This window comes from Acanthopagrus latus, chromosome 6 (assembly GCF_904848185.1).
Source record: "Acanthopagrus latus isolate v.2019 chromosome 6, fAcaLat1.1, whole genome shotgun sequence".
NCBI lineage: Eukaryota > Metazoa > Chordata > Actinopteri > Spariformes > Sparidae > Acanthopagrus > Acanthopagrus latus.
The window spans coordinates 21087919-21112606 of record NC_051044.1 but is presented as its reverse complement, the minus strand read 5'-3'; the positions used below and the strand labels follow the sequence as shown (position 1 = coordinate 21112606).

At 40.5% G+C, this 24688-nt stretch overlaps 1 protein-coding gene across 2 annotated transcripts; it reads left to right on the top strand.

Annotated features, from left to right (window-relative positions):
• The first annotated feature begins 639 nt into the window (after positions 1-639).
• On the top strand, positions 640-22474 carry mapk14b (mitogen-activated protein kinase 14b). Of its 2 annotated transcripts, none has more exons than XM_037102582.1 (12): positions 640-1185; positions 9271-9400; positions 12834-12892; positions 13965-14076; positions 14670-14699; positions 14953-15000; positions 15134-15248; positions 15967-16038; positions 18057-18136; positions 19167-19245; positions 20007-20180; positions 20299-22474. In XM_037102582.1, the coding sequence occupies exons 1-12, from the start codon at positions 1067-1069 to the stop codon at positions 20364-20366; spliced, it is 1086 nt and encodes a 361-aa protein (XP_036958477.1). In that variant the 5' UTR covers positions 640-1066; the 3' UTR covers positions 20367-22474. The 2 variants fall into 2 exon arrangements, with proteins under 2 accessions (XP_036958477.1, XP_036958476.1); XM_037102581.1 differs by lacking the exon at positions 18057-18136 and adding an exon at positions 18615-18694 and having other exon boundaries at positions 663-1185.
• The last annotated feature ends 2214 nt before the right edge of the window (positions 22475-24688 follow it).

Sequence of the window (24688 nt, the reverse complement as noted above, 5' to 3'; positions counted from 1 at the left end):
AATGATCCATAGTTTTAATGACAAGCGACGTTCCAGCATAATCAGCTCAAAGTTCCTTGTCACACCAGATTTTTTATGCAGCTCATAAAACAAAATGGCGCCACTTGCCATATTAAGGTGTGTGCCACAGACCTGATAAATGGATGAATACTGGTACTTTCAGTCAGTCTTTCAATCAGTATTATGTTTTACATAAACAAACGTGTCAAGGACACTCACAATCAGTGCCATCTGTGTTATCTCTAGGTTTGACGTTAAGTCTCCATATTGACAATAACATATTACAATTTTTTTTAGCTGAGCTTTAACGACAAATATTATACCAAACAGAATAATTGTATTTAATATCTGTGGGAAGTTTTCGTGCAGAATCCCCAACAAAATGTTTAACAGTGTACATTAAAATGAAGGATGACTGGCAATATTACAGACATATTTGCATCATTTTTTAAAGCCTGCATTGTTCAGTCATGACAGGGAAGTCTGCAGTCAGATGTGTTTCGGTAAACACAGGTGTTACTGTTAACTGCTCTTACGTAATTTTAGTATGGTCGTTGATTGACAGAGGGAGATTCCCACTCATCTCCTCAGCACGGATGGGATATCCCCTGGTTTCCCAATCGCGACCCAGTTCTCGCGATAAAAATAATTATATGCGGGAGCGCGCAGTGACGAAGAGACGTACGCGTTCAGGTTTCCGCGCGCCCCAGCGGAGGGAGCCCAGAACAGGGCGAACGTTTCAGCGAGAGCTAGTCCTGACTGAGCTTCCTGACCCGAGCGCGTTTTGTGGAGGAAGTTGTCTCCAGGCGGCCCGACGACGTGCACGGAGAGACTGGGAGTCTGTTTTGCACAGCTGCACCGAATTTGCACGACAGGTTGGCTCAAGTTCTGTGTGATTCGGGACCGCCTCAGTTTGAGTTTGAGCAGAGAGGAGCAGCAGCAGCAGCAGCAGCAGCAGCAGCAGCTCACCACGTCGTGCCACACGGGGAGGAGGAGAAGAGAGGAGAGAGGGGCAGAAGTTTCCGCTGCCTTGTTTTGTCACTGCGCGGCTGGTAAATCCGCAGGAATGTCGCAGAAGGAGAGACCCACTTTCTACCGACAGGAGCTCAACAAAACCGTGTGGGAGGTCCCGGAGAGGTACCAGAACTTGTCTCCAGTCGGCTCCGGCGCTTACGGATCCGTGTGGTAAGCAGTTGTTGCAGAGCACTAACGACAGCACCATTGCACAACAGCCGAGCGGGTTCCCACCACCCTCAGAGGCCCGTCGGAGTTGTCTTCCCACGGGCTGCTTATCGATCTGTAGACGGTGTCAGAGGGAGAAACGGGACAGATTGGTGGTGCTTTTTGTTTACGTTTTCGTACTTTTGGCTGGTGTTGAATTGATGGCACGTCGTGCACGCTTCGGGGCGGCTCGCATTTCTTCGGAGGGTGGGGATTATTTCAGTTGTTATTGTGCACATATTTGTTGTGCTGCTGTCCCGTAAACACCTGTGTGTGTGTGTGTGTTGAGGGTGGGGAGGCGTGTGTGTAACCGCTGATTTCCAGCAAACACTCTGGCAGCTCTCGGGATCAAAGTTGAGCTAGATTCGCGGTGTTTTCCTTGCTGACGAGCTGCCTTTTAATCATTTTGTCGGTGGTTTCTCGTGAAGAGGGCTGATCGGTGGCATGTCCCTGCTTGCATCATCTTCCAGAGCGGTGCCTCCTCGTGAGATATGATCTGTGCTCAGCAAACAATGAGGCTCCACCGACACCTCGCCAGAGAATCACCTTCCATTACAATAGTATTGTAGTCCCACAACCTGGCACTTTACACATCCGCACACTGCACGCACTGTGCATTTTCTAGTTGGGTGCAGCCTGCAGAGTACCAGAAGGTCACGTGGTTTTCAGAAAGTAGGCCCCCCTCGTGCATAGTGAGAGCTTTCTATAGGAGCCCATCCGAAGAGGATGATGACTCTAGAATGATGTCACCCTTTCTCCCGTTGTGGTACACCCATGACTCACTGTCCCGAGGTTAGGTAGTGGCCTCAGCTGTGACGCCTTTTAGTCATCACAAAGTCACGGATGGCATCGGACCGTCATTTTTAACTTTACTGTTACTTCCACACCTTCAGCTGTGGGGTGTGTGTGTGTGGCTGTGGCAGTTATAGGTGGCGAGTAAAATGTAATGTATCTTCAGGAAGGCTGCAGAGAGTAGTTGGTCAAACCTTCAGTTGATGGAAAGACGATCATTTGCCAGCTATTTTTGATAACTGATTAATAGTTGAGAACCTTTTGATAATGAGCAATTCTTCATTATTTTCTGGACATCTGAGGCAGGTTTATCATGCCAGTGATGGTCAGTGCTCACTTTTGGAAGTTTAAACCTCCCGACTGAAGCAGACTCAAACTGAGAGCAGGTCCTCACCTGTTTGATTTGACCTGGAAGTGAAGGGTCAACCTGTCAGATCATTTCTTCTACTTTCAGAGTCAAAATTTGTTGACACTAAGCCAGTAGAATTGCATTGGATTTAGTGGTAAATTATCATGTATAAACAGTTTTTATGAATAGTGTTAACAGTGAAGAATATTAGAACTAATATAAGAGACTATTTGTGTGACCTGTTGCCACCTCTGAACTGAAATGCTCCGCGTGGGATGGTTCAAACAAATACTAAAGGTAATAGAATTAGCATTTTCAGAGAAGGCGTGGCGCTGCTTACAGCTTGCTAGTCAGAAATGATTGGCGTGTGACCCTTTTGCATCTCAAAGGCTCAGGGGCTGCCAAAACAGAAAATAATCTGTGCCTCTGCACTCTCAGATTATGACGTCAATGTACTTACTTAACTCTTCCTCATTCTTCAGAATGCACACACATCATCCTGTTTTTACCCAGTGATAGTAAATACAAGTAAATAATAGTTAAATACAAGTTAAACATCATTGTTTTCATAGAGACAGAATCTGTAACATGCTTAACAGTCAAGTTTATTTGATTAAAAAAGCTGCATGCTCACGCTTGTATTTTATATTCCTGTTGAATGAGAAAATGACTGTCATCATGTTGTCTTAGCTCAAATGGCCATTTGTGTTTCATATTGCATATCAGTTGAGCAAGAGCCTGAAAATAGTGCACCCCGTTCTGTCTTTTCAGTTTGGTTTCTGGATGGAATCGTGACACCAAGAATCTGAATCGGTTCCCACTCCTACAAAAAAAAGCCAGCTGCGTCGTTTGTTCTGTCACAAGCTACTTTTTATTTGCCTTTTCGAGGAAATCCTGCAGTGTCTTCCTCTGTGTTTGTCTGTATCCCCAACCACAGCGAAGTTGACTGCCTGTTTCTTGGAAAGCTCATTGTCCCGAAGCCTTTTGACAGTATCAGTTAGAATAAATTCTGCCGACACAGTGACCCAAACAGCATGTTGTCCTTAAAACCCTTCAGAAGGTATCTGAAAAGTATAAATAACCTCGCAGCAGCACCTACTCCAGCATGTCGCGGCTGTTGGTCAGCTGGACTCAGCCGTCAGCCTTTGTTGCTGCTGCCATGGCGTTCCTCAAGCTCTCTGCTGAGTATTTTAATATGGAAAGCATGTACTATGGGTTTTAAAATGAGTGTCCTCGTCAACCTGTCAGTCAGATACAAGACTACTACTTTCTCCTTATTTCTGACCTTTGTTCTATATTCTAAATGTCAGACTTGGAGGAGATCCAGGGTCGGTGTGGAAAGAAAGTGTTTACAGTGAATGCTGCTGGCTGGGATTACACTATGGACTGTGTGCTGCCGAGTGCCTCGTGTTATTCAGTGTATGTGTCTCAGCTGAGCAGAAACAAGCACCCGACCCATACAGGCCACGGGGCATGAATGCATATTCAATGACTGGCTTATTTTCAGCTCTGTGCAGAAAAATGAATTATGGCTAGAAAATAACATCTACATGTTTCTAGATTAGATATGCATGGACCAGAAAAAAACACTTGTTGCCAAACATAGCATTTGTATAAAGATTTCCAAGGATATTTTACATAAATACATTCTGAAAACAAAGTGACATTTGAAACTGCTGTTTATGTGTTTTGAGAATAATTTTCAGCATATTTAGATCACAAAGAGTCCTTCGCACAAAGGCCCATCTTAAAGCTGCAGCTCATTTAGGATTGCGTGGCATCTTGTGGTGTGGCTGCAGATTGCAAACAGCTGTATACCCCTCACCTATACCTCCCTTACGGTGGCCCAGTAAAACACAAAAGTCATTCTCTAGAATAGAGCTATGACTAGTAATCAAGAGGAAAAAATCTTTACTTACTATTTTGATTGGGTGAATTGTTATGCGCATTTTTCAGACATTTTTATTTTACATTTTGCACTTTAAATACTCAGATTATCAATAGTGAAAATCATTTGCAGAATAATCAATAGAGAATATAATCATCAATCATTAGTTGCAGCCCTGCTCTAGAGCCAGTGTTTGGTATGTCTGTTCTGGGCTACCCTAGGAACATGGTGGACGCTGTGGAAAAGGACCCGCTCCCTCTGTAGATGTAAAGGGCTCATTCTAAGTTACCAAGAAGACAACAGTTCTTGTTTTCAAGTATTTTTACTAATATACATAATTACTGTACTTTTATTATTTTTACTATTACTTTTATTTCCAGCACATGTTTATGTTCACTCTCTTACTGTATTGAGCCTCCAGCAGCAGCTCATGCATTTCTTCATCACTTTGTCTCAGCTTGCTTTCACATGACATCATGCCTTCATGTCCAGTAACAGCCTTTTGACTTTGTTCTTAGAGAAAATATGCAACATTACATATTTTGCTGATTAAGGATTATATGTTGAGGCTGGTGTGGTGAGAAGTTGCGATATTGTGGCGTGTTCTGGTTGACGCACTTGGTTTTAACCCCACTGAAATGTGCACTGACTTGTCAGCTCTCCAAACAAACAGGAGGCTTAAGATAAAACCAGCAATTTCACATGACTTTAGCGCCACATGCAGTCATGTGGGGTATATGACTGAGTGTGATGTCAGGAGAGTAAAGCCTTTCATTTTGGTCTAAAGTTATGGATCAGGCTTTTAGAGCCCTTCTCATACAGACATCATGGGTACATGATGACAAGTTTTTGCAACTGGATTTTGGTAATTTCAAATGTGTTCAGATGCATGAAGCAATGGAAAAGAGCCATACATGACTTGTCAAACTGAAAACACAATGGGCCAAATGGACTTGGGAGGCCGTTTATCCTGGAGATTGAGGAGGGATAGGTGAGTGGTTCACTTTAATCAATATTGTGTTAGCAGAGCAGATCGGAAAATGAGCGTGTTTATGTAACGCTTGATAATTTAATTAAAGCTCGATCATGGAAATGAGACAAGGTTATTGCTGCTGCTGATGTGTAAACATCTTAACCAGGTTATCCTCCTGTCACTGTGGTCATAATCACTGTAAGCTTGCTTCTTTTAAAGAAGCTGGCAAATAAATCATCACGCTCATCATGTGTACCAAAAAGAAGGTAAGCCTTAACCCATTTAGACCTGGGATAACAGACAGCTGGATGATGATGGTGAATGCGGAACTGATTTCTGCTGAATATGTAAAATATGCTCATCAAAAACCGGTTTCACATCTTTCAGCTAGTACTCACTGCTGGGAACAGGATGTTCATCTCACGGCTGTAAATTCATGTCAGTCGCATAAACAGATTAAAAAGCAGGTCTTAACTGAGAGCCTTCGGTAACATGCCTGATGGTGTCTTTCCTTGATGGCTGAGACCATTTTTATGAACAGATTATAATGATGTAATGTTTTATTCAAGCTGTTGTTAAAAGTGAGCACATCACAGATATGTGCATCTGTGCTCTAAAGAAGTGATTGTCAGATATTGTAATTTAAATTCATGTCCCTCATGACCAACTTGAAACATGTGGCATGTTAGATGGTGCAGTGCTGCATTTGACTACCATTTGACTGTTAGGCCAGCTGAAGGGGTTAGGCAGGCTGGCCTATTATCTCTGTTCTTGTTTGACCTGTGTCTAGATGACATGTCTGAGCAGTTAAATGCCTGTCACACAGGTTGTGCTGTTATTAATCTCACTATTGTTCGTGGTAACATGCACAAGGATGTTTTGTTTTATTTTCTCATTGTAGTGCTCATCTTCAATATTTGTTAAGTGTAAGATTCCAGTACGGTTCTTACTTTGCCATCAGATTTAATACTGAAGGTACAGAGGTAAAAGAAATGCACCTATATTTCAGACTGTGAAAATTAATTTTATCTTAAACATGCACATGTGCAGATTTGATACGGTGGGAAAAAACAATGTTAAAGGTGCAATATGTAAGAATTGGTCACCTGTCAAATTCATACCAAAAAAAAAGTAGGGGCAGCATATCACCAGAGTAACCGCTAACTGCTGCTAACTGTAGATGCTTTCAGTTAGTTAGCTCAATTAGTCATACAGCTGACTGGCTGGACTCGGAGCTCAGCGACAAGGGGAAGGTGAATGTTTACACCACTAGCACAAGAGCTTTGGACTGGGGCGAGCAAGGGCTAGCTAGTCAGCATGCTAACTTCAGTAGATACCTGTGCAGCACAGTACATGGACATCATGATGACAAAATAATGAATTAATTGCAAATGAAAGCACCCACTAGCTGTAGCCTTATTGTGAACCTGATTTCTCAAACAACTTGAACTGACTGCAGAACACTCACTACAAACATCTCATCGAGTCATATACAGTACACACATTTGCCCGTGTACTCTCTCGGTGTCTCTTTAGGCCAAGACGATCACTCCCTCCCAGTGATCTCATTCTCATAATGCTTCTCCTTTTACAGCCTACATTTTTATGGGCCATTCGTTATTGCTCTTCCATTTATTACGGACTAACTGGATTCTGTTGCTTGGACCTGACTTGTTTGTCCTGCAGATGAGCAGCAGTTTGAAAGATGGCACACATGTGACTTTGTTTTGTTTCATTTCGCTTTAGTGTACTCTGTCTTTGCTCAGTATGGGTTTTCCCTCACAAGTGACACACAGACAAGTTGTTCTGCAAGCCTGGAACATAGAGTGCACTGGGTGTGGGAGATTATCTCTGACTTACTGGAAAAAACTCACTGCTTATCTTAATGTTCTTGTTATAGACGTACACATGTTACTACATGGACTATAATTTTGAGCAATCACACAGATCATTTTTAATGATACTAGTAGTCAATACTCCAAACAAAGGTGTGCTGAACTTCCAGTCATGTGAGGTTACAAGGTCATCAGTTCAGATCTCTTGATGGGTTAGTGAAGCATGTTGAGAGGATATCAGTCTCATCTCCTCCTCTAGTATGCTGACATGGCCTTGAACTAAACTATTCTCTAGTAGCTCACAGTGCAACTGGGAGCTGGGTCAGTGGTCCAGGAAGTTAATGTAGCTGGCACCAATATATGAATGAGTTCTGACCCCTCCCTTCTGCTACTCTGGATTTATTTTGTGTGTGAGGGAGTTTGCAAAAAGTAGTTTCAGGTTTTTTCCGCCCACATGGTTTGAGCACAATAAGAGGAAACTATACTTGTGTCGGCACTTTTTTTTTTTTGACTGATTTTGCAATCATCCATTTGTGATGCAGCTTAAGTGACTGACCTGGAAGGAATGTGGTTTATTCTAAGTGGGTTGTGTTCCCTCACAGATACAGGAAATGCAGCAATGTCAGGCTTATTGGGGAGACAAAGCCCATCTGCTTCACTTATTTCTACCCTCGCAGTGTCTGTCTTGATTTTTACAGTGTGATTAAGTTGATTAATCCTTTATCCTGGCAAAAGGACAGTTTCCATCCATCCCTAGAAGATTATCTATATCTTTTTGCTAAAGGTGTTTGCTTACTGCTTTTTACAGCCCCCTCAGCTCTTATGTTACGCTTTCTTTGTACTGTTTTTGCCACACCTGCTTCTTGTTTTCTTCTGCACTGACTCAAGAATGACAGTAATGAATGAAAAGATGCATGATGACTAAAGCAAACATAGTCATAGGGACGGCTCCAGCAGAATCTGAGGGGAGGTGCTGCTTTTCATTGAACTTAAAGGATATCTTCACCAATTTTACACATTAAAGTGTTTACAGGTCTATGGTAGTACAACTCCCTATATTAGGAAGCTGCATGTAATCTGAAAAAGTGCCCCCAGTGATGTCATGAGATTACCCTGTATTGTGGGTAATGTAGGGCTGCACAATTAATTGCAATATGACTTAGATAAAATGTTGTAGTGCGTCAGAGATCCTCTGGCCTACAAAGTTTGCACTCCAGATGGAATAAAACATGTTTGTTTGGCAGAGACCAGGAGAAATGTTTTCTGAAAGTTTTTCAATGATAGTGACATTTGTGATGTTAAATGTAATCATCCATAATAATCATGAATTATATCACAATATCTGTCAAAAATGATTGGATTATCACATTTTGACCATATCGTTCAGCTCTACCACCTACATTATACATAGTGCAACTTTGCCACTCAGTGAGGTTGTTAGATTACGTGCAGCTTCCTCTGGAGCCACAGTAGCCTTTATACCAGTATACAAGTCAAAACAGTTATTTAGACACCAGGGGCAAATGTGGGTCAGGGTTGTTTATGAGATCTTTTTTTTAATGCATGTTGCTTTTTGTGTTTGTTCCTATTTCTATTAAATACTGTGTAGTACCTTGGTCTTACTTTCTTATTCATGTTCCACAAACTGACAGTTTATTATTCAACTTGAGTTAAAAGTGATACATTATCAAACGGGGCTTTAATTTAACAGCTTCTCAGTTGTAGGCGTCAAGTTTGTGGTTGGGGATTGCGTTACATCTATGGTGCCAACATCCTGCAACATGTAAACACCATGAATATAAAAAGGGAACACTGTCTGAACACTGCTCTCTGTAGGCATATAATGACTGACCAATGTGTTGTTTCATTAATTCTTGTTGCACTTCACACTTGATAGATTTTTACACTATTGTTTCGTTGTACATAATGCAGCTGATTTTTGACAACACATTCTGTCATGCCCCCCCTCCCCCATACATCCTCTGGCTGCAGAGTATAATAAAAACCAAGAGCTCTGTGTTATGCAATTTTTTGTTTTGTTTACTCAGCTAAGGCCACCTACGCAGTCTAGTGAAACATCTCATTCTTGGTTTCAATCAAAGGAAGTGGTTTAGGTTTTGATATGACAATTGTTATTAGCCTGATCTGATACCTTTTTATGTTTTAAGATCAAGGTTCCATCAGTTTTAACACTTTCCCATATGTCTTCTAGCTCTGCGTACGATGTGAAGTTGGGCCTGAAGGTAGCAGTGAAGAAGTTGTCCAGACCCTTCCAGTCCATCATCCACGCAAAGAGAACCTACAGAGAGCTGCGGCTGCTCAAACACATGAAGCACGAGAATGTGAGTCACCTGCCACTAACCGACCCACCCTCACCTCCACCCTCTCCACCAGGGGCCTCACTGTGTGTGTTTATGCATTATTGTGTAGTTTAGCTCTTCAGTAAGGGTTGCATATGTGCACACATGAGATTTCCACAATGAGTATTAACTTCAGAAGCGGGCACTTCTCACCACTGCTTACATTGTAATGCTGTTTGTATCCTTGCTGGAGCTTATTAAGATCTGCACTCAGGAATGTATGTCTGTGTGGTGGGCCATGTGGTGGAGAGTTCAAACTAGAAACCAAAACCTGTAAACAGCTTTAGTGGAAGTGCTCCGGCTGTATGACAGCTCAAAATGTTTCTACAGGGAACTGCAAAAAGTGTAAAAATGAGGTATCAAAACATTCCAGTTTCCATTTGCATTTGACTGCTGTTGTGAATCAGGTAAACACAACCCAGTTTGACGCTAGCTAATGATCGCATGGTATAAACACATGCTTTGCATTTGACAAAGTCACAACAACACAGCAGCCCCACTACGGAGCAGAGCTGGCCATGAAATTTCTCTAACCCATTCCACAACAACAGAAACTAAACGTTATAGGTGGATTTATGAAATGGCAACAACATGTTAAGAAGCGGAAAGCGGACTCTTGTGTTGGTTTCAGGTGTGACAGTGTAAACAAACGTATGAGCACACTGCTGGCCTCGAGCAAGGGGACAGACTATGGTGGGTGTGATGTCCTGTTTGAGGAGGAGTGATCAAAGTGTGTTGTTCTGGAGCGCTTGGTGAGCAGTGAGTCACCAAACAGGTTTACAACTGCAGTCGTATCACCTTCTGTGGCATCGTTCTTTCCCCTTTCATCTGCTGCAGCAACTTAGAGTCATGCAATTTTACTTTAAAATGGTTGGCAGCGGCTTTTGTTCCCCTTCCTGGGTTTGTGTGTGTGTGTGTGTGTGTGTGTGTGGGTTCTACTTGTGCTGACAATTACTCTGTCATTTCTCAGTTTGTATATTCTTCACTCATTTACTCACTTCCTCTTCTCTTGTCTTAGTTTGTTCCTCATGAGATGCAAGCAAAGGAGGCAAGGGAGAGACAATAGGAATGAGGATTTAAGGCAACAGGCATTTAGCCAAATGAGACGTCTGTGCTTTGGAGCTACGTTTTAAAGAGATGTCAATTAAACATTTGTGGTGCACATTTGTGGAGTTTTGGCACAGCTGCACCAACTGTCCGTTCTCTTGTCACAGCTGTGTTTTATCTCTCTCTGATGAGCATACCAGTGTCCATGACAACTTAAAGATTTACTTTTACTCTTCAGTTCACAACATGGCATAATGAATACAGTGAAGGGCAGAAAGTTTGATCATGCATTTGATCATCATAGATAAGTTCTACACATTTGTAGAGCTGTGCTTGCACCATGGTTTGTTATACAACCTATGTGTATCTCCCGCTCCTCGCTCCTGCCTTCAAGGAGACAAGGTGGCACAAAATAGAGAAATGAGAATAGGACTTAAAAAAACGCAAACACAGTTCCTGGTTCCTGTGTGGTGTTGATGCATCCAGCATCCAATGCTTTGACCAACCAAATCGTGTTAATCCTCTTGTGTTATGCAATAGCACTGGTTATGATTTTTTCGAGTGTGCAGGTGGTGGGTTTCTTTGTGCTGTGTGGGAGCAAGTCAACTGGTGAAGTGCGTGCGTGTGTGTGAGTGAAAGTAGGTCTGGGAGTTTCTGTTTCTGAGGTTTTTTCGGGGGAAAAGGGGGGAAGTTTGCATTGTATAGAGTTCACTCAGTAGTTTGTCCATTATGATGGGTAGAAATAGCTTGTTGTGAGAGTTTGCAGATGAGTGACATGGTGGACTGGTGTTTTCTCTGGTAGCACCAACCAGCAGGCTCTGTAGAGCACAGTAGTTTTACGTGACGCATGCACAGAGGAAATAATAGGAAACAGTTTGGAAAGTCTCAGAAGGGGGAAACCCTGCACCTGCAGTTTAAGACCCTATTTAATTTGATATGAACATCATTTTGCGCACAATATAGCTGTTTTATTTATGGGTTAAATATTTCTATGCAAGAATAGCTTGAACTTGTCAAGCAGTTTGGGAATTATTGTTGCAGTGATACTTCTGGTAAAACACCTCGGTACACTTAATTGAAGAACAGGTTTTACATGGATTATTCAGGATATACAGAACCATGCAGATGGTGTATAGAAATGTCTGTAAAAAGCTGACTGTCATAACAACAGTGACCTATAATCCCTGTGGTGCTCCAGACATCTTATTTTAAAGATTATGTTGTGGTATGTGATCATAAGTGTGCATGTTGTTGCCAGGTTCTGTTTCATCATATCAGGGAATATTGCATAAAGCTGTGTTTTTATCATCAAAGTGTTTTAATACCCACCTATGCCTTATTCCGCGAGGGATTCTGTGTTTTGCTCACACTGTTGCCAGGAGACTCCCTGGGTTTTGATTTTGGAAAGCCCGAGTGGACCAATCAGCTGTTTGTTGTGGCTCTAGCCCACCAATCAGCTGTGCGTCTGTACCCTGTGTGGGTGGGCTGCTCTTGTGTTTTTACCTATCCACCTCAGTGTCTCTCTCCAGGGGGGCGGGGGCAGGGTTGGCACTTCAGGCTGCTCTCTGACAGTTAGCATGCAGGAATGTCTACATGTACATACATGAACTAGATACACATCAATATGATTGGCCTCTAATATGTTTTCTGTGTCTCAGTCTATCTCTTCTTCATTTGCTTTGTTCCAAACTGAAAATGAATATGTTTGTTATGTTCACACAGCCCTTATCCAAGTCTGACATACCTGCTATCACACGTTCGCTTTCATTATGTTTCATTTTGTGTTTCCTGTCATGTAGTCAAAACACGTTTACCCATTTGAGATGATGAAAGTGGCAGTTCCACCAACTGAAAGGCACTTTAACATTCCTTATCTCTAAAGCTGTTGTAATGTTGATAAATCATGATAAGATGCTTTTGGATGTCTGTATATTTTGGTTTGTTCCCTCTTAGACTCAACATTAATACACGACTGGTGCCTGTCCTGTCAGCATGATGCACAAACTTGACCAGATAAAGTTTGCTGCTTTCTCTGGATTCCTATCTGCTGTGGTTGTTATCAACCCTGTTTATGTGACTAAACGGCTTAGTGACTAAAACGGTCTACAAGCATAACATTTAGGTTAGAATTCCTGCTTGTTGACTGAAGCTGATGTTTTCTTGCAATATCTGTAATTCTATTCAAAGTAATTTAATTCTAAAGAAATAGCAGAAATGTAATCTCTAATGGTATCTGAAGCCTTGTATAAGACCCACGTGTTTGCATTCAAATAAATCAATAGACTGTTGATAAAAACACTCAATGAAAACTGTATTTTTCTGCATGTGGAATTATTTTGTAACTCATGACCTTTCTCTTTGCTTTCAGGTGATTGGTCTGTTAGATGTTTTCACACCAGGGACAAGCTTAGAGGAGTTCAATGATGTGTAAGTCAAACCTTTTCCTCTGTCTTTTAGTTTTTGCTTCTCTGCCTCCCCTCTGTCTTAAGCTCTCCCACAGCTTTGTTTCCCTCTCACACAATGAAATCCCCCATATCAGCAGATGATTGCATGATTAACCCGACAGAAGAACCAGAGTTCCAAACACATCATAATCTCTGCTGCTCACAACTTCATTCAGTCCAGCATGTGGTGGGTTTCACCAAGGTGAATGCAGGGTGGACACGTGCTCTATACACATCACAGCTAGTCTCCATGGTAACAGCCATCTGGCAGTCTCTGGGGTGTGTGTGTGTGTGTGTGTGTGTGTTTTATGTGCACAGAATACTCAATCAGTGTCCTTGAATCCGCCGCATGTTGTGGCGTCACTGGGATGTTGCACATTTGTAGAAATGTGAGATAAAGCTACACACACAGACCAGAGACCCACACACCCATCACAGAGGTTGCAAAATAAAGATGTTACACTTCTCTTTTCTCTTTGCGAATGACCAGTAATAAAGACAGAATCATTGTGAAAGCAGGCCGATTATTGCAATGTAAGAGAAGCAGATGCTCATGTTTTACTGGCCAACCAATAACCGGTCTCTAGTGGTGTGAGGTCAGATGGAGAACATAAATCATGCGCAGACTTCACATACACACTTCTGCTATTGTTGACCTTTTCAAGTGATTGGTTAGCTGTGGAGACATTCTGCTAACAAGAGAAGATGAGTGAAATAATCCTTCCAGTGTACTTTTCCCACCTATTATATCTGTTTCCTTCCCATTCTGCCTTTTGAAGGTGTATGAATTATTTATTTTATACAATGAAAGATGAGCAGAACCAAATATTTCATAAAGCCATTACTGCACGTTGTAATAACATTTTATAATATAATTTTACAACACAGCACTTCATAAACTAAAATACCACCACAAACTATACTGTCAGCATGGCTGGGTATCTTGTATGGTACCAACGGATATCCTCATCCATCCTCAAATTAATTAAGGTTTTAGAGGACAAAGACAGACATTAGGAGATAAAATCTTATCATTCGCACTGTTTGATTTGCAGGTACTTGGTGACCCACCTAATGGGTGCAGACCTCAACAACATCGTCAAGTGTCAGAAGCTGACAGATGACCACGTCCAGTTCCTCATCTACCAGATTCTCAGAGGCTTAAAGGTCAGTGATACTTTTCCAAGGATTCAGCTCAACACTGGTGCATTCCCTGTAATGTACCAACTCCTCCTTTGTCAGTATATTGATAATACTAAATGTAATTTTTGCTTGATGGCATAGATGTAGAAACAATAGCAAATTAGTAAGACACTGATGGGCAATTAGTGAGAACCGGGCTATTTAAAGTTTTCATTTAACTTCATGATGTTGTGGTGCTTGGCTTTAAACTGTCTTTTGAAAACTGCTTTGACCTTTGACACAGTAACTCCAGAGTAACAAGGACAGAGGTCAACACTTGACGTCCATTCCCATGATTATTTTACTTCCTGAACCCTCTTTGTAATTGTTTGACCTGATTTTTGTTCCTGACATCAGCCATTCTTATAGGAGTATATGCCATAATCAACATAACAATTCAGGCCATACAAACCAATGGAAGACCACAAGCTATTATGTTGGATACAGTGTTATCTGTCTTGATAACAATGCATCATTTTTTTTTCTTCTATAAACTTGGCTAAGACATAGTTGTACTGTATTCAAACTGAGAGTTCAGTTAAGGTTGAATCATTATGATTTTGTTTTTTCTCCCACAGTACATCCATTCTGCAGACATCATCCACAGAGTAAGTTATGACTCTGCTTTATGTCCTTATTCACTTGAGTTCTGTTTACTTACACTTAAACACTGATTAAGCCTCCTGAACTTGGCGACAAAGTGTCTTCGACCTTACTCATTATAAAAGGCCAAAATGCTGAATACCACGTCGGCTATCTTTTATGATGTCTAGTGGGAAAAACAAAAACCATTAGCACGATACCTCGCTGTTGCTTCTCTATCCTGTTCTCAATTTTCATTCTTGCCCCTTTTCTCTTCAGGATTTGAAGCCCAGTAATTTGGCTGTAAATGAAGACTGTGAGCTCAAGGTGAGAAAACATTTCACCATGTATGATAGATGATCATGTGGAGTCAGCCATGCATGCTGTTTCCACATATTACTATCTGTATCTGTCCTATTTCAAAAAACAAAAACAAAAGAACAATCCCTTTGTCCCTCAGATCCTGGATTTTGGTTTGGCGCGGCACACAGATGATGAAATGACAGGCTATGTAGCCACCCGTTGGTACCGAGCCCCAGAGATCATGCTCAACTGGATGCACTACAACATGACAGGTACACACACAGACTCAATCATAAAGTTTCGGGCTGCAACTGAATGAAATATTACATCATGAGCAATTTCACAAAATGGGAATTGTCCTGAAATATCTTTCCGCATCCATGTGTTTAATTTGTGGTTGTCATAATTCACAAAATATATAAGAAAACATAATTCTACCAATTATATTTATATATAGCTTTTTCTTCTGTAGTTGTTGAGAATTTATTACACAAGAAATGATGAAGGAAATTATAGAGAAACTAGGCCAGCTTTTCAATTTTCTGGATGATTCAATGTGAGGTGCAACGTCAGTCAGCAACTAAAGCAGTGATCCTGCATGGTTTGTGGTTTGGACATAAATGGTCAAATAAACTATTTATGTGGCCTTTTGCTGTGCCACCAGATGCTGCAGTTACAAAAATCACAGCTCAACAATAGCAATTTGGGGAAATGCATGTTGAGTTGTTGAATTCAAACATTATTAAAAGCCTTTATTTAAACATTACAAACTATACAATTGCATATGTTATGTCCCTGGATAGTCCCATGGGGACCCTTTTATCATGTTATTGCATTATGCTTTTTGTAAATCTTTAAACTTGGGAAAAGAGTTAGTCACTCTGTACAAAAGTGACTTATGAAATGCAATGTAACTGATACTGAATATGAAGTAGTATCATATTCTAAAGTCTTCTCTGTCCTGCATGTTTTCTTCATTACATGTAATAGTGGATATCTGGTCGGTGGGCTGCATCATGGCTGAACTTCTCACTGGACGGACGCTCTTCCCTGGCTCAGACCGTATCCTTCTACTGCTCTTATTTCGGTGCTGAAATAAAAATTGATCAGCAGGAGGGAGTTGATGGATGCATGCTGGTCTTTTGAGTATACACTCGTGGGTAGATGTTCAGATGTATTGTTCCCTGCATCCATGGCTCTCACACAAGCTGTTGCTTTGTTACTAAGACCACAGGGTCTCAAACACACAAATGCACAACTTTACAGACTTCACGCTGACTCAGAAGCATTGCTGTGTATTGACTTTTCAGAGCTGCATGCCAGAATAGTCAAGGAAGCGTGTGCGTGTGTTTGAGGGTGTGCATGCATGTGATAGGAGTTAGTCCCCTGTGGTTTATGACTCAGTGCTGCCCACTGTTGTCTCCACTGCTTCTCCCAGATACAGCACACCTTCCTGTTTCCCTCCCACAAAGCCTCCCATGCACAGCAGCAGAACACAACAGCATTTCTAAACAAAAACACACAGGATGAGGCTGGGTAATTAGGACACACCTTGAAATGCAGAACCTGGTGTCATGGTCCTGTTTAAAGGTCAAAATCACAAGCTTGCTTTTGTTGGATGTGTTTGTGATTCCTGCTCTTGGGGATCAATCGGTCCATTTACTCCTTCACTATGTGCTCCATGGCTGTGTGTATTTGAATGTGTGCCCTCTCACCAAGTCTCCATCACCTAGAGAGGTGGTAGAGCGACCACCTATGTAGAAACCCAGTCAAATATGTAGAGTAAAATCACCTTCCTGCTCTGTCTCAATGAATGGTCGTCTTTGAACATGATGCTGCAGGAGGATCTCTGACAAACAAAGCCAACGGTCCAGAATGAGATCTTGCATCTTATAAGCTCCTATTTTTTTTTTTTTTTACTCAAAGCAAATTACAGTAATGATAGATAAGATAGATGTACTTGATCTATACTTGTTTGGTGGAGTATCAGTATCACCAAATCACTTCTGCACTCTAGCCTGCTGTTTACTTACATTTGTGATATGCCTTGCTTGAGTAAACTGCAGTGATTGGTTGATTAAAGGAGACCTACTATGCGATGTTGTTTGTTTTTTCAGTGATTTTTTTTTGAGATGCTCTTGCATGTAGAAGATCTTGAAAGGTATAAAAGGTCAATGTCTGCACAAACAGAAGCTTTCTGTCTTTCACAGAAAAAAACTGCTCCTGAAACGCCACGCCACTACTCTCGCCTTTAATTCCGCAACTTTGTGACATCAAACTGCATCATCATGTCATACATTTGCATAATTTATGCCTAGCGACTAGTTTTGCACGTTGAAATTGATTTAGCACACTTGCTCTATTGTTATTAGTGTGCTGGCTCAGGCATGGCTATCAGCAGGAAAATTAACCTATAAAAGCAACATTTTGATTATCAGTTGATGTGTTTGTCAAGCAAAAATGTGAAACATTCAAAGGTTTCAGCTTTTGTAATGTTACCTTATTTTAAATATAATTTATTCATTGAATATCTTTTGGTGATTTTCACCCTATAATTTTTTTCTAATAATGATTAGACGCTTGCATTTTGCATGCAAAGTAACTTATATACTGTATATATATATATATATATATATATATATATATATATATATATATATATATATATATATATATATATATATATATATATATATATATATATATATATATATATATATATATATATATATATATATATATATATATATATATATATATATATATATATATATAGTATGGCATGATATTGCCTAATTAGAGCACAGTTTAATCTTATGTAACAATTAATATAGTGGGCTATGAATTTGAAAGTTTGGGATTCTTGTACTTTTAAGTCCAGTGTTGTAATCAGTATCTATCCATGCATCACATCAGATGACACAGTGAAAACATGTTGTGTTAAACCTAGGCTGACTTAGAACTTTTGAATGGATGAAAAAATACAGACACAGATCATAGCTGCCTTATGTGCCTCTCACCCCTCTATCATTGTCCAACACCCTCCATCCCTTTTGTTTTCCTTCATGTGAGTGTGGTAGACATTGATCAGTTGAAACTTATAATGACGCTGGTCGGAACCCCAGGGCCCGAGCTCTTGATGAAAATCTCTTCAGATTCTGTGAGTGTCAAATACCATCCTGCCCAGTTCTGTCACACTGCCCCTCTCTGCCTGTTGTGTTGCACTGACAAGAGCTACACAGTGTATTTTATTTCTTTGTATCGCTCCCACTGCTGCTAAGCCGCACCTGGTTTTCCCTTGAAATTGTGCGTTTTCTTAATGGCTTAATTTGCTCTTGAGCTTTGGTTCCCACTTCTTTCCAGCATGCACTATGAGCTGCATCAAACTTCTAATCTTTTCATAAAACAGTGACAGGCCTTTGGTACAGTGCTGGGTCACAGTGCCCATAAATGTCAGGACTCTGTGTGTGTGTGTGTGCACGTGTGTGTGTGCGTGCACGTGTGTGTGTGCGTGCACGTGTGTGCGCGCGTGTGTGTGTGCGTGTGTTCCCCCTCCATTCACAAACTACCCTAACCATCCCATACTCTTTGACATGTTCACATTATTGTTACGATGCCCCTTGACTCGGAAGCTATAGACATAAACCAGCTGCAGCAGATAATGCGCCTGACGGGGACGCCCCCAGCCTCCCTCATAAGCAGGATGCCCAGCCATGAGGTGAGACACGTGCCCTCCGCCTTCCCCAGGGGCCCCCACCTCCCAGCTGGATTAAGGGCACCAGCCAGTACCCACATTACTGTTTACAAACCAATACTGTTGGGCGTGATGTTGTATTATGAAGTATTTCTTATCATTTACCGTGGTATCAGCCTCCACTCTCAGTCCACTTACTCCCTTTCTGCTCTCTGACTCACTGCGTTTGTCTCAGCAAGGCTTCCCAGAATGCTTTGCCAGTGTATTCTGATGAGCTTCTGTATGTTAACACATTGATTCTGAAAATTACACAATGTTTGAAATGTGTGTGATCTTGGTCATAATCAAGTCTTTGAGCACGCCTTACCAGAAGGATGCACAGTCATAATGCTAACTATGACAAAAGATTTTGTGTTTGAAGCTGTGGCACAACAGTGTTGTACCTCTGGGTTCCTTTAAGATCTTTTTACATTTTTTGTTTTGTTCATCTTCACAGGCCAGGAACTACATTAATTCACTGCCATGCATGCCGAAGAGGAACTTTGCTGATGTGTTTATTGGCGCCAACCCTCTTGGTAAATTCCAGTTTCACAATCACACCATGGCCGATGCTTCTCCTGGCTCACTGAGTCCCTCTAGGGGTTTCGTAAAGTCACAGCCAGGGAGATCAGTTCAGCTCAGTTTATTCATAAATTGGTTCTAATCTAATGATCTCATTATCACATGTTTACTTTTTCTGGTGTTAAAAGTCCACACTTGTGGACCTCTGTGAACTACACTAAAGATCATACATGTAAAGGTTAGTTTAAAACCTTCAAAAATGAACAACTGAATATGAAGAAATAACAGTTCGGGCATTATGTCAAAGAAGTCTGTGCATTGTGTTGCAGAGGTATCTGTTGAAGTTTGCATGCTAACCAGCTAGCCCTGAGCCATTATATACCTTAAGAGGGAATAACCTGATAGTGCAGCACTTTCCCAGTACTACAATCTCCCAATCTGGCCAGAGTGTGCTAATATACCTAACGGCATGGTTGCATGATTTGATAAGCTAATGGCAGCCACAGTTAGCAGGTGGCCAATTTTCTAGTCTTAAGTGTTTATAAGGGAAAGTAAATCAGAATTAAGACACAGTTTATTCTCAACTCCTATTCATAATTGTTGAATTTCAACCATCCACTTTGAAAGATGCTCACAGCTATAATGTGTGATAACAGTTTAAACACCTATCTAGCGCATAAAGGTTTAGATTGATGTTTTTCTTACTTCTTTTTTCGCCTTGCTTCCACTTTACTTTTCACATACTCATCCGTGTTCTCTCTTGTCTCTGTTCAAGCGGTGGATTTGCTAGAGAAGATGCTGGTGCTGGACACAGACAAGCGGATCACAGCATCCGAGGCTCTCGCCCACCCGTACTTTGCCCAGTACCATGATCCGGACGATGAACCAGAAGCAGAGCCTTATGACCAGAGCTTTGAAAGCCGTGAGCTGGAAATTGAGGAATGGAAGGGTAAGTTGGCACACCCTAGAAACATTGACTGTAACTCGAGCTTCTTGGGAAGAAAATAGTTTAGATGTTGCAGAAAATAATCATTCGATAACCTCACATACCGTTTGTTGTCTTTCAGGGTTAACCTATGAGGAGGTAATCAGTTTTGTGCCACAGTTGTTCGACGGCGATGAGATGGAATCATGAGGAGGAGACGTCTCTTCCTCCATCTTTTGTTTTCCAAGAAACACTCTTTAAGGACTATCAGTCTCATGTGACTATCCACCACTTTCTTCACACACTCGCACAACCATGACATTCAAGTGCCTGCCGTCATTCATCTCTGGGGGACGTGATGATATCAGGGAGAAAACTTGACATCCTGTTCCTTCCGTCCCCCCACTTTGCTGTTTTTGTTACCCTGCATCGTGGCACGCTGAAGCCAACGTTAATCCTCCTTATATTTTTAGTGCATTTTTACCTCAGACATTTATTGTTTATATTGATCCCCTCTTTGATTCAGCAAATTAGAATCTACATATCAGTATCTTGAAAGCAAATTAGAGAACCTGAACCATTGGTAGATGTTAAATGAAATTGTGCTACATAGCCGTAATTAATATTGTAGGAAAGAAGGTTGGAAAAAGGCGAACAGAACAGCTGTGTGTCTAAAGTTTATCTTTTGTCCGGACATGATAATTAAATGTGATTTCTATAAATACATAGACCTGTGTAAATATGACAAACAGTATTTGTGTTTAAATACTTTAGTCAGACCAGTTACCGTATATGTGTAATAGTCATAATAGCTGAGTCACGCCTCAGCCGACCCCTTTGACAGTATGAATTTTATTACTAGAGTTTAGCCTGCAACGGCATATAAAAAGATACAGTATATCATTTAGTAGAAAGGATAGGCTAAAATATGTCAAATATTCACGTCCATATGGCAAACTCAGTATTTCTTATTGTTGGATTTGAAGGCTTATAGTGTCCCTTTTTTTTTTTTTTTAAGCACAACATGAGTATGGAGAGTTTTTGTATGCATTTCACCTACTTTAGTTCCTGCTCCTTTCTTACACATCCATGCGTCTTTTAAGCACTTCTGATCTGTTTTTTTCAGAAGAATCCATTATCACAATCTACAGTACCACACACGCATGATGAAGCCAGATCTGGCTTATTAGTTTATTGAAATGTGATGTTTCCCACCGCAACACCAACTGACAATGTACTTTAATCATATTGCATTTATAAACCACAGTACTATTAATGTTTATTGAATGTTCGGGGGCGCCAGTCTGCCTCGTATTTATGATCTTTTGTTATGTTGTTTGTATATCGATGTAAAAGAGAATATTATTTGTCAGAATTTAAGGTTCTTTTTATTATTTATGGAGAGCTTACTGTGTCAGAAACCAAATGTATCAACAATAATCTCAAATGTCAATGAAGCCGTGGTGACTGCAGTTACAGCTTGTGTATCAAATACTTTGCAATCAGTCCGATAAACTCTGCTAATCTTGCAGTTGTTTCAGTTCATTTCATTTCCTGGGATTTCTCAGTTTAAAGGAGTAATTGAAGATTTATTTATCTTATTGTTTTCCTTACTGCCCTCCAAAAGTGTCCTACTTCTAAAGAATTTGAGTAGAAAATGTTTTCAGAAAGCATAGCAAAAAGACTTATGACAAGCACTTCACTTTTGTATTGACACACATACCATTTAACAGTAGACTCCTGGTTCAGATATTGACAAAATGTTTTTTCTCTGTGAACCATTTAAGGAGTCAGATTACATCGACATGTGACATACAAGCTATATCCACAGTTGCTCTGGCTATTCTCAACCAAACATATCGGTGTCTTCACAGTTTCATTTGCAACTGCTTGTTTCCACGTAGTGCTTTTTGTAATGAATTATTTTATTTTTGTGTGTTTAAATCAAGATGTGATGTTATTCTGTGATTCTGTAATATTGTTTTTTTTTAGTAATGCTAGGACTATGTTTGTCATTATTCTGAATAATTTAGCAGGGCACATTTGTGGGAAAGAGTGTACGTTTACTCACTGGATGCTGAAGGGCAATGCTGAAGCCTCCATCTTCGTAGTTTTTACAGAAGAACTGCATTAATTGGATTATTTATCTTGTCCATATCCCAATGTCAGTAGTCAAATTTATCAGTTCTGCTTCTCTTTGCCTGAGATGTGTTCATATGTTTTTACTCTGTTCTTACCACATGTACCAAGACAGCACCCCACAGCACCTGTAAATACCACCATTAGAAAATAAAGGCTACTATTTTTCAAACCTGGAACTGTGTACAGTATGTTGTACATTCCACCACTGGGGGGCAGCACTGCGTGAGTAGAGCAAAACCTCTGCCAACATGTCAGATGACCAAACCAGAAGGAAAGAAGGTGAAGCAAAATATGAAACGGCAGCAGAGATCTAACTGAAAGTAAGTAACTATCTCTGAGTCATGTGCTCTTGGGACTCCTTCACAGCGTGACGCTACACACTAATCACTGGCTGCTTTGATTCTGTTCTCTGGTGCACTCAGGGTCTTCATGGGCTCCCTCCCTCTCATACCTAATGGGTCTTAATTATGGAAACCCATTTCCACCAGGAAAAGAAACAACTCTTTATAACACAGCTAAGAATGATAATAAAAAATACAGTAAATAAAAAAATAGGAGCTTCTTAAATTGGATTTTAGACTGAACACATGTGACCAATCAAAGAAGACTGGGCAATAATGGCTCAATTACAACTTCTAGCTCTGGCTCAATAATGCCAAGAAATGTATTTTTCTTGAGCATCATGGAAACATGGCCACCTCCTTTATGTGGATAACTGAATCTGATTATTGATGGTTGATGCTTTGCTAGAAATATATCCAGACCTGTTAGTGGACACATTATGAGGCCAAAGTTCATGCAGTTTGTGAGCTAGTTTTCAAATAAATGAGAGTTTAAACTAAAAATGTCTCTGTACATTCAACCCCGCATTGTGTCAATGTTTTGTCTGAATATATGTGACTCTGATATATTTCACTATTTAGTTGAAAGATCAGACTGACTGAGAAGAAGAACTTAACCATTCAGTATTTGCTTTTGGATATGGAGAGTTCATAGAAATTGACATTGAAAGCTTGAAATTGCCACTGTTGGTAAGAGGAAAAGTGTTGGAGTTACTATAAGTGTTCTTATTTTGAAAACAAGCAAGGAGAAATAGCATGAGAATTAAATTAAATTGGTAAATGTGTTTTCACATAAATAAATACATACCTCTCCCTCCTTGGCCCTCTCAACTGCAGCTCCTAAAACTGGAGAATAACCAGTTATAAATGACAACTGGTGTGTTTTAGAAAAGGAATACAGAAATGTAAACAGGATTATTATGTGGAACTGTGTTGTGCAAAGGTGGGTAAAAGACAAACTCTTCACCTACTCTTCTTGCATTAGAGACACTAACACTAACTGTGACTGTGGTTAAATTTAACTGAATATAAACCTTCAACTTCCTCCATCACTGACTTATCAAGTCAATCCCTGATGCCTCCAGTAGCCTTCCCGAGTCCCTGTGCTCATCTTATTTCCTATTATTTTCTATTATTTATTATTAATTCCATTTTGCTCTATTTGTATCCTGCCTCAATAGAACTGACTTTGTTGTACTTTGTAATTTAAAATGTAGGAGCCTAAAGACGGCTATGTGTGTTTCACAGAGGTATGGTTATAAATAACATTGCCAGAAGTCTCCTCCAAGTCTTATTATTAGCCATTTGATAATCCTACTTTTTGTTCAGAGATGTGAAACAATGCACAATGAACAATGATGAACAATGGTTTATTTCAAGATAACTGAGTATGCAGGAGAACTGTGGTAGAACACCATGATGCCTGTCGACACAAAGGAAGAACTGTGTTGAACAAAAAATAAAATAAAATCAAGACTTGTTTTGGTTTCATAGAGCAGAGGACTCTTCCTGAGGGCATGTGAGAGTGGACGTGGACCAGCTGATCAGTCTACTGTAAACACATTGAACCACTCTCAGCACCCTTCCTGCTCCCAAACCCTGAATTTTATCTGATGTCATCAAGAAACTAAAACAAGTCCAGTTGCAGACGAGACAGCACCTAGATTTACCACGACCTGCATGACTGAGAACCTTCATCAACACTTGGCTAAACTGCTTCCTAATCAACTATAGAGGTATTTTAGACACCAGGGGCCTGTTTCCTAATGCAGACATGTTGAAAACCCACACCTTTAGGTTTTTGGTTTACTTACATTTGGGAAAAAAAGCAACCACAGAAACCACTGGTAAAATAATGTTGTTAGTACTGACAATGTATTGAAATGATCAATGACTGGACAACATTTATCATAGGTTAATACCAACAAACCTTCAAATAAATGTGTGTTTATGGCATGTTATTGGTTTGATTTCATAGGTTGTTTGTCAATAGCTATCAGAATTATTATTTTTTTCCTCAGAGCATCCTGGTGTTGCACCACTTTCTTA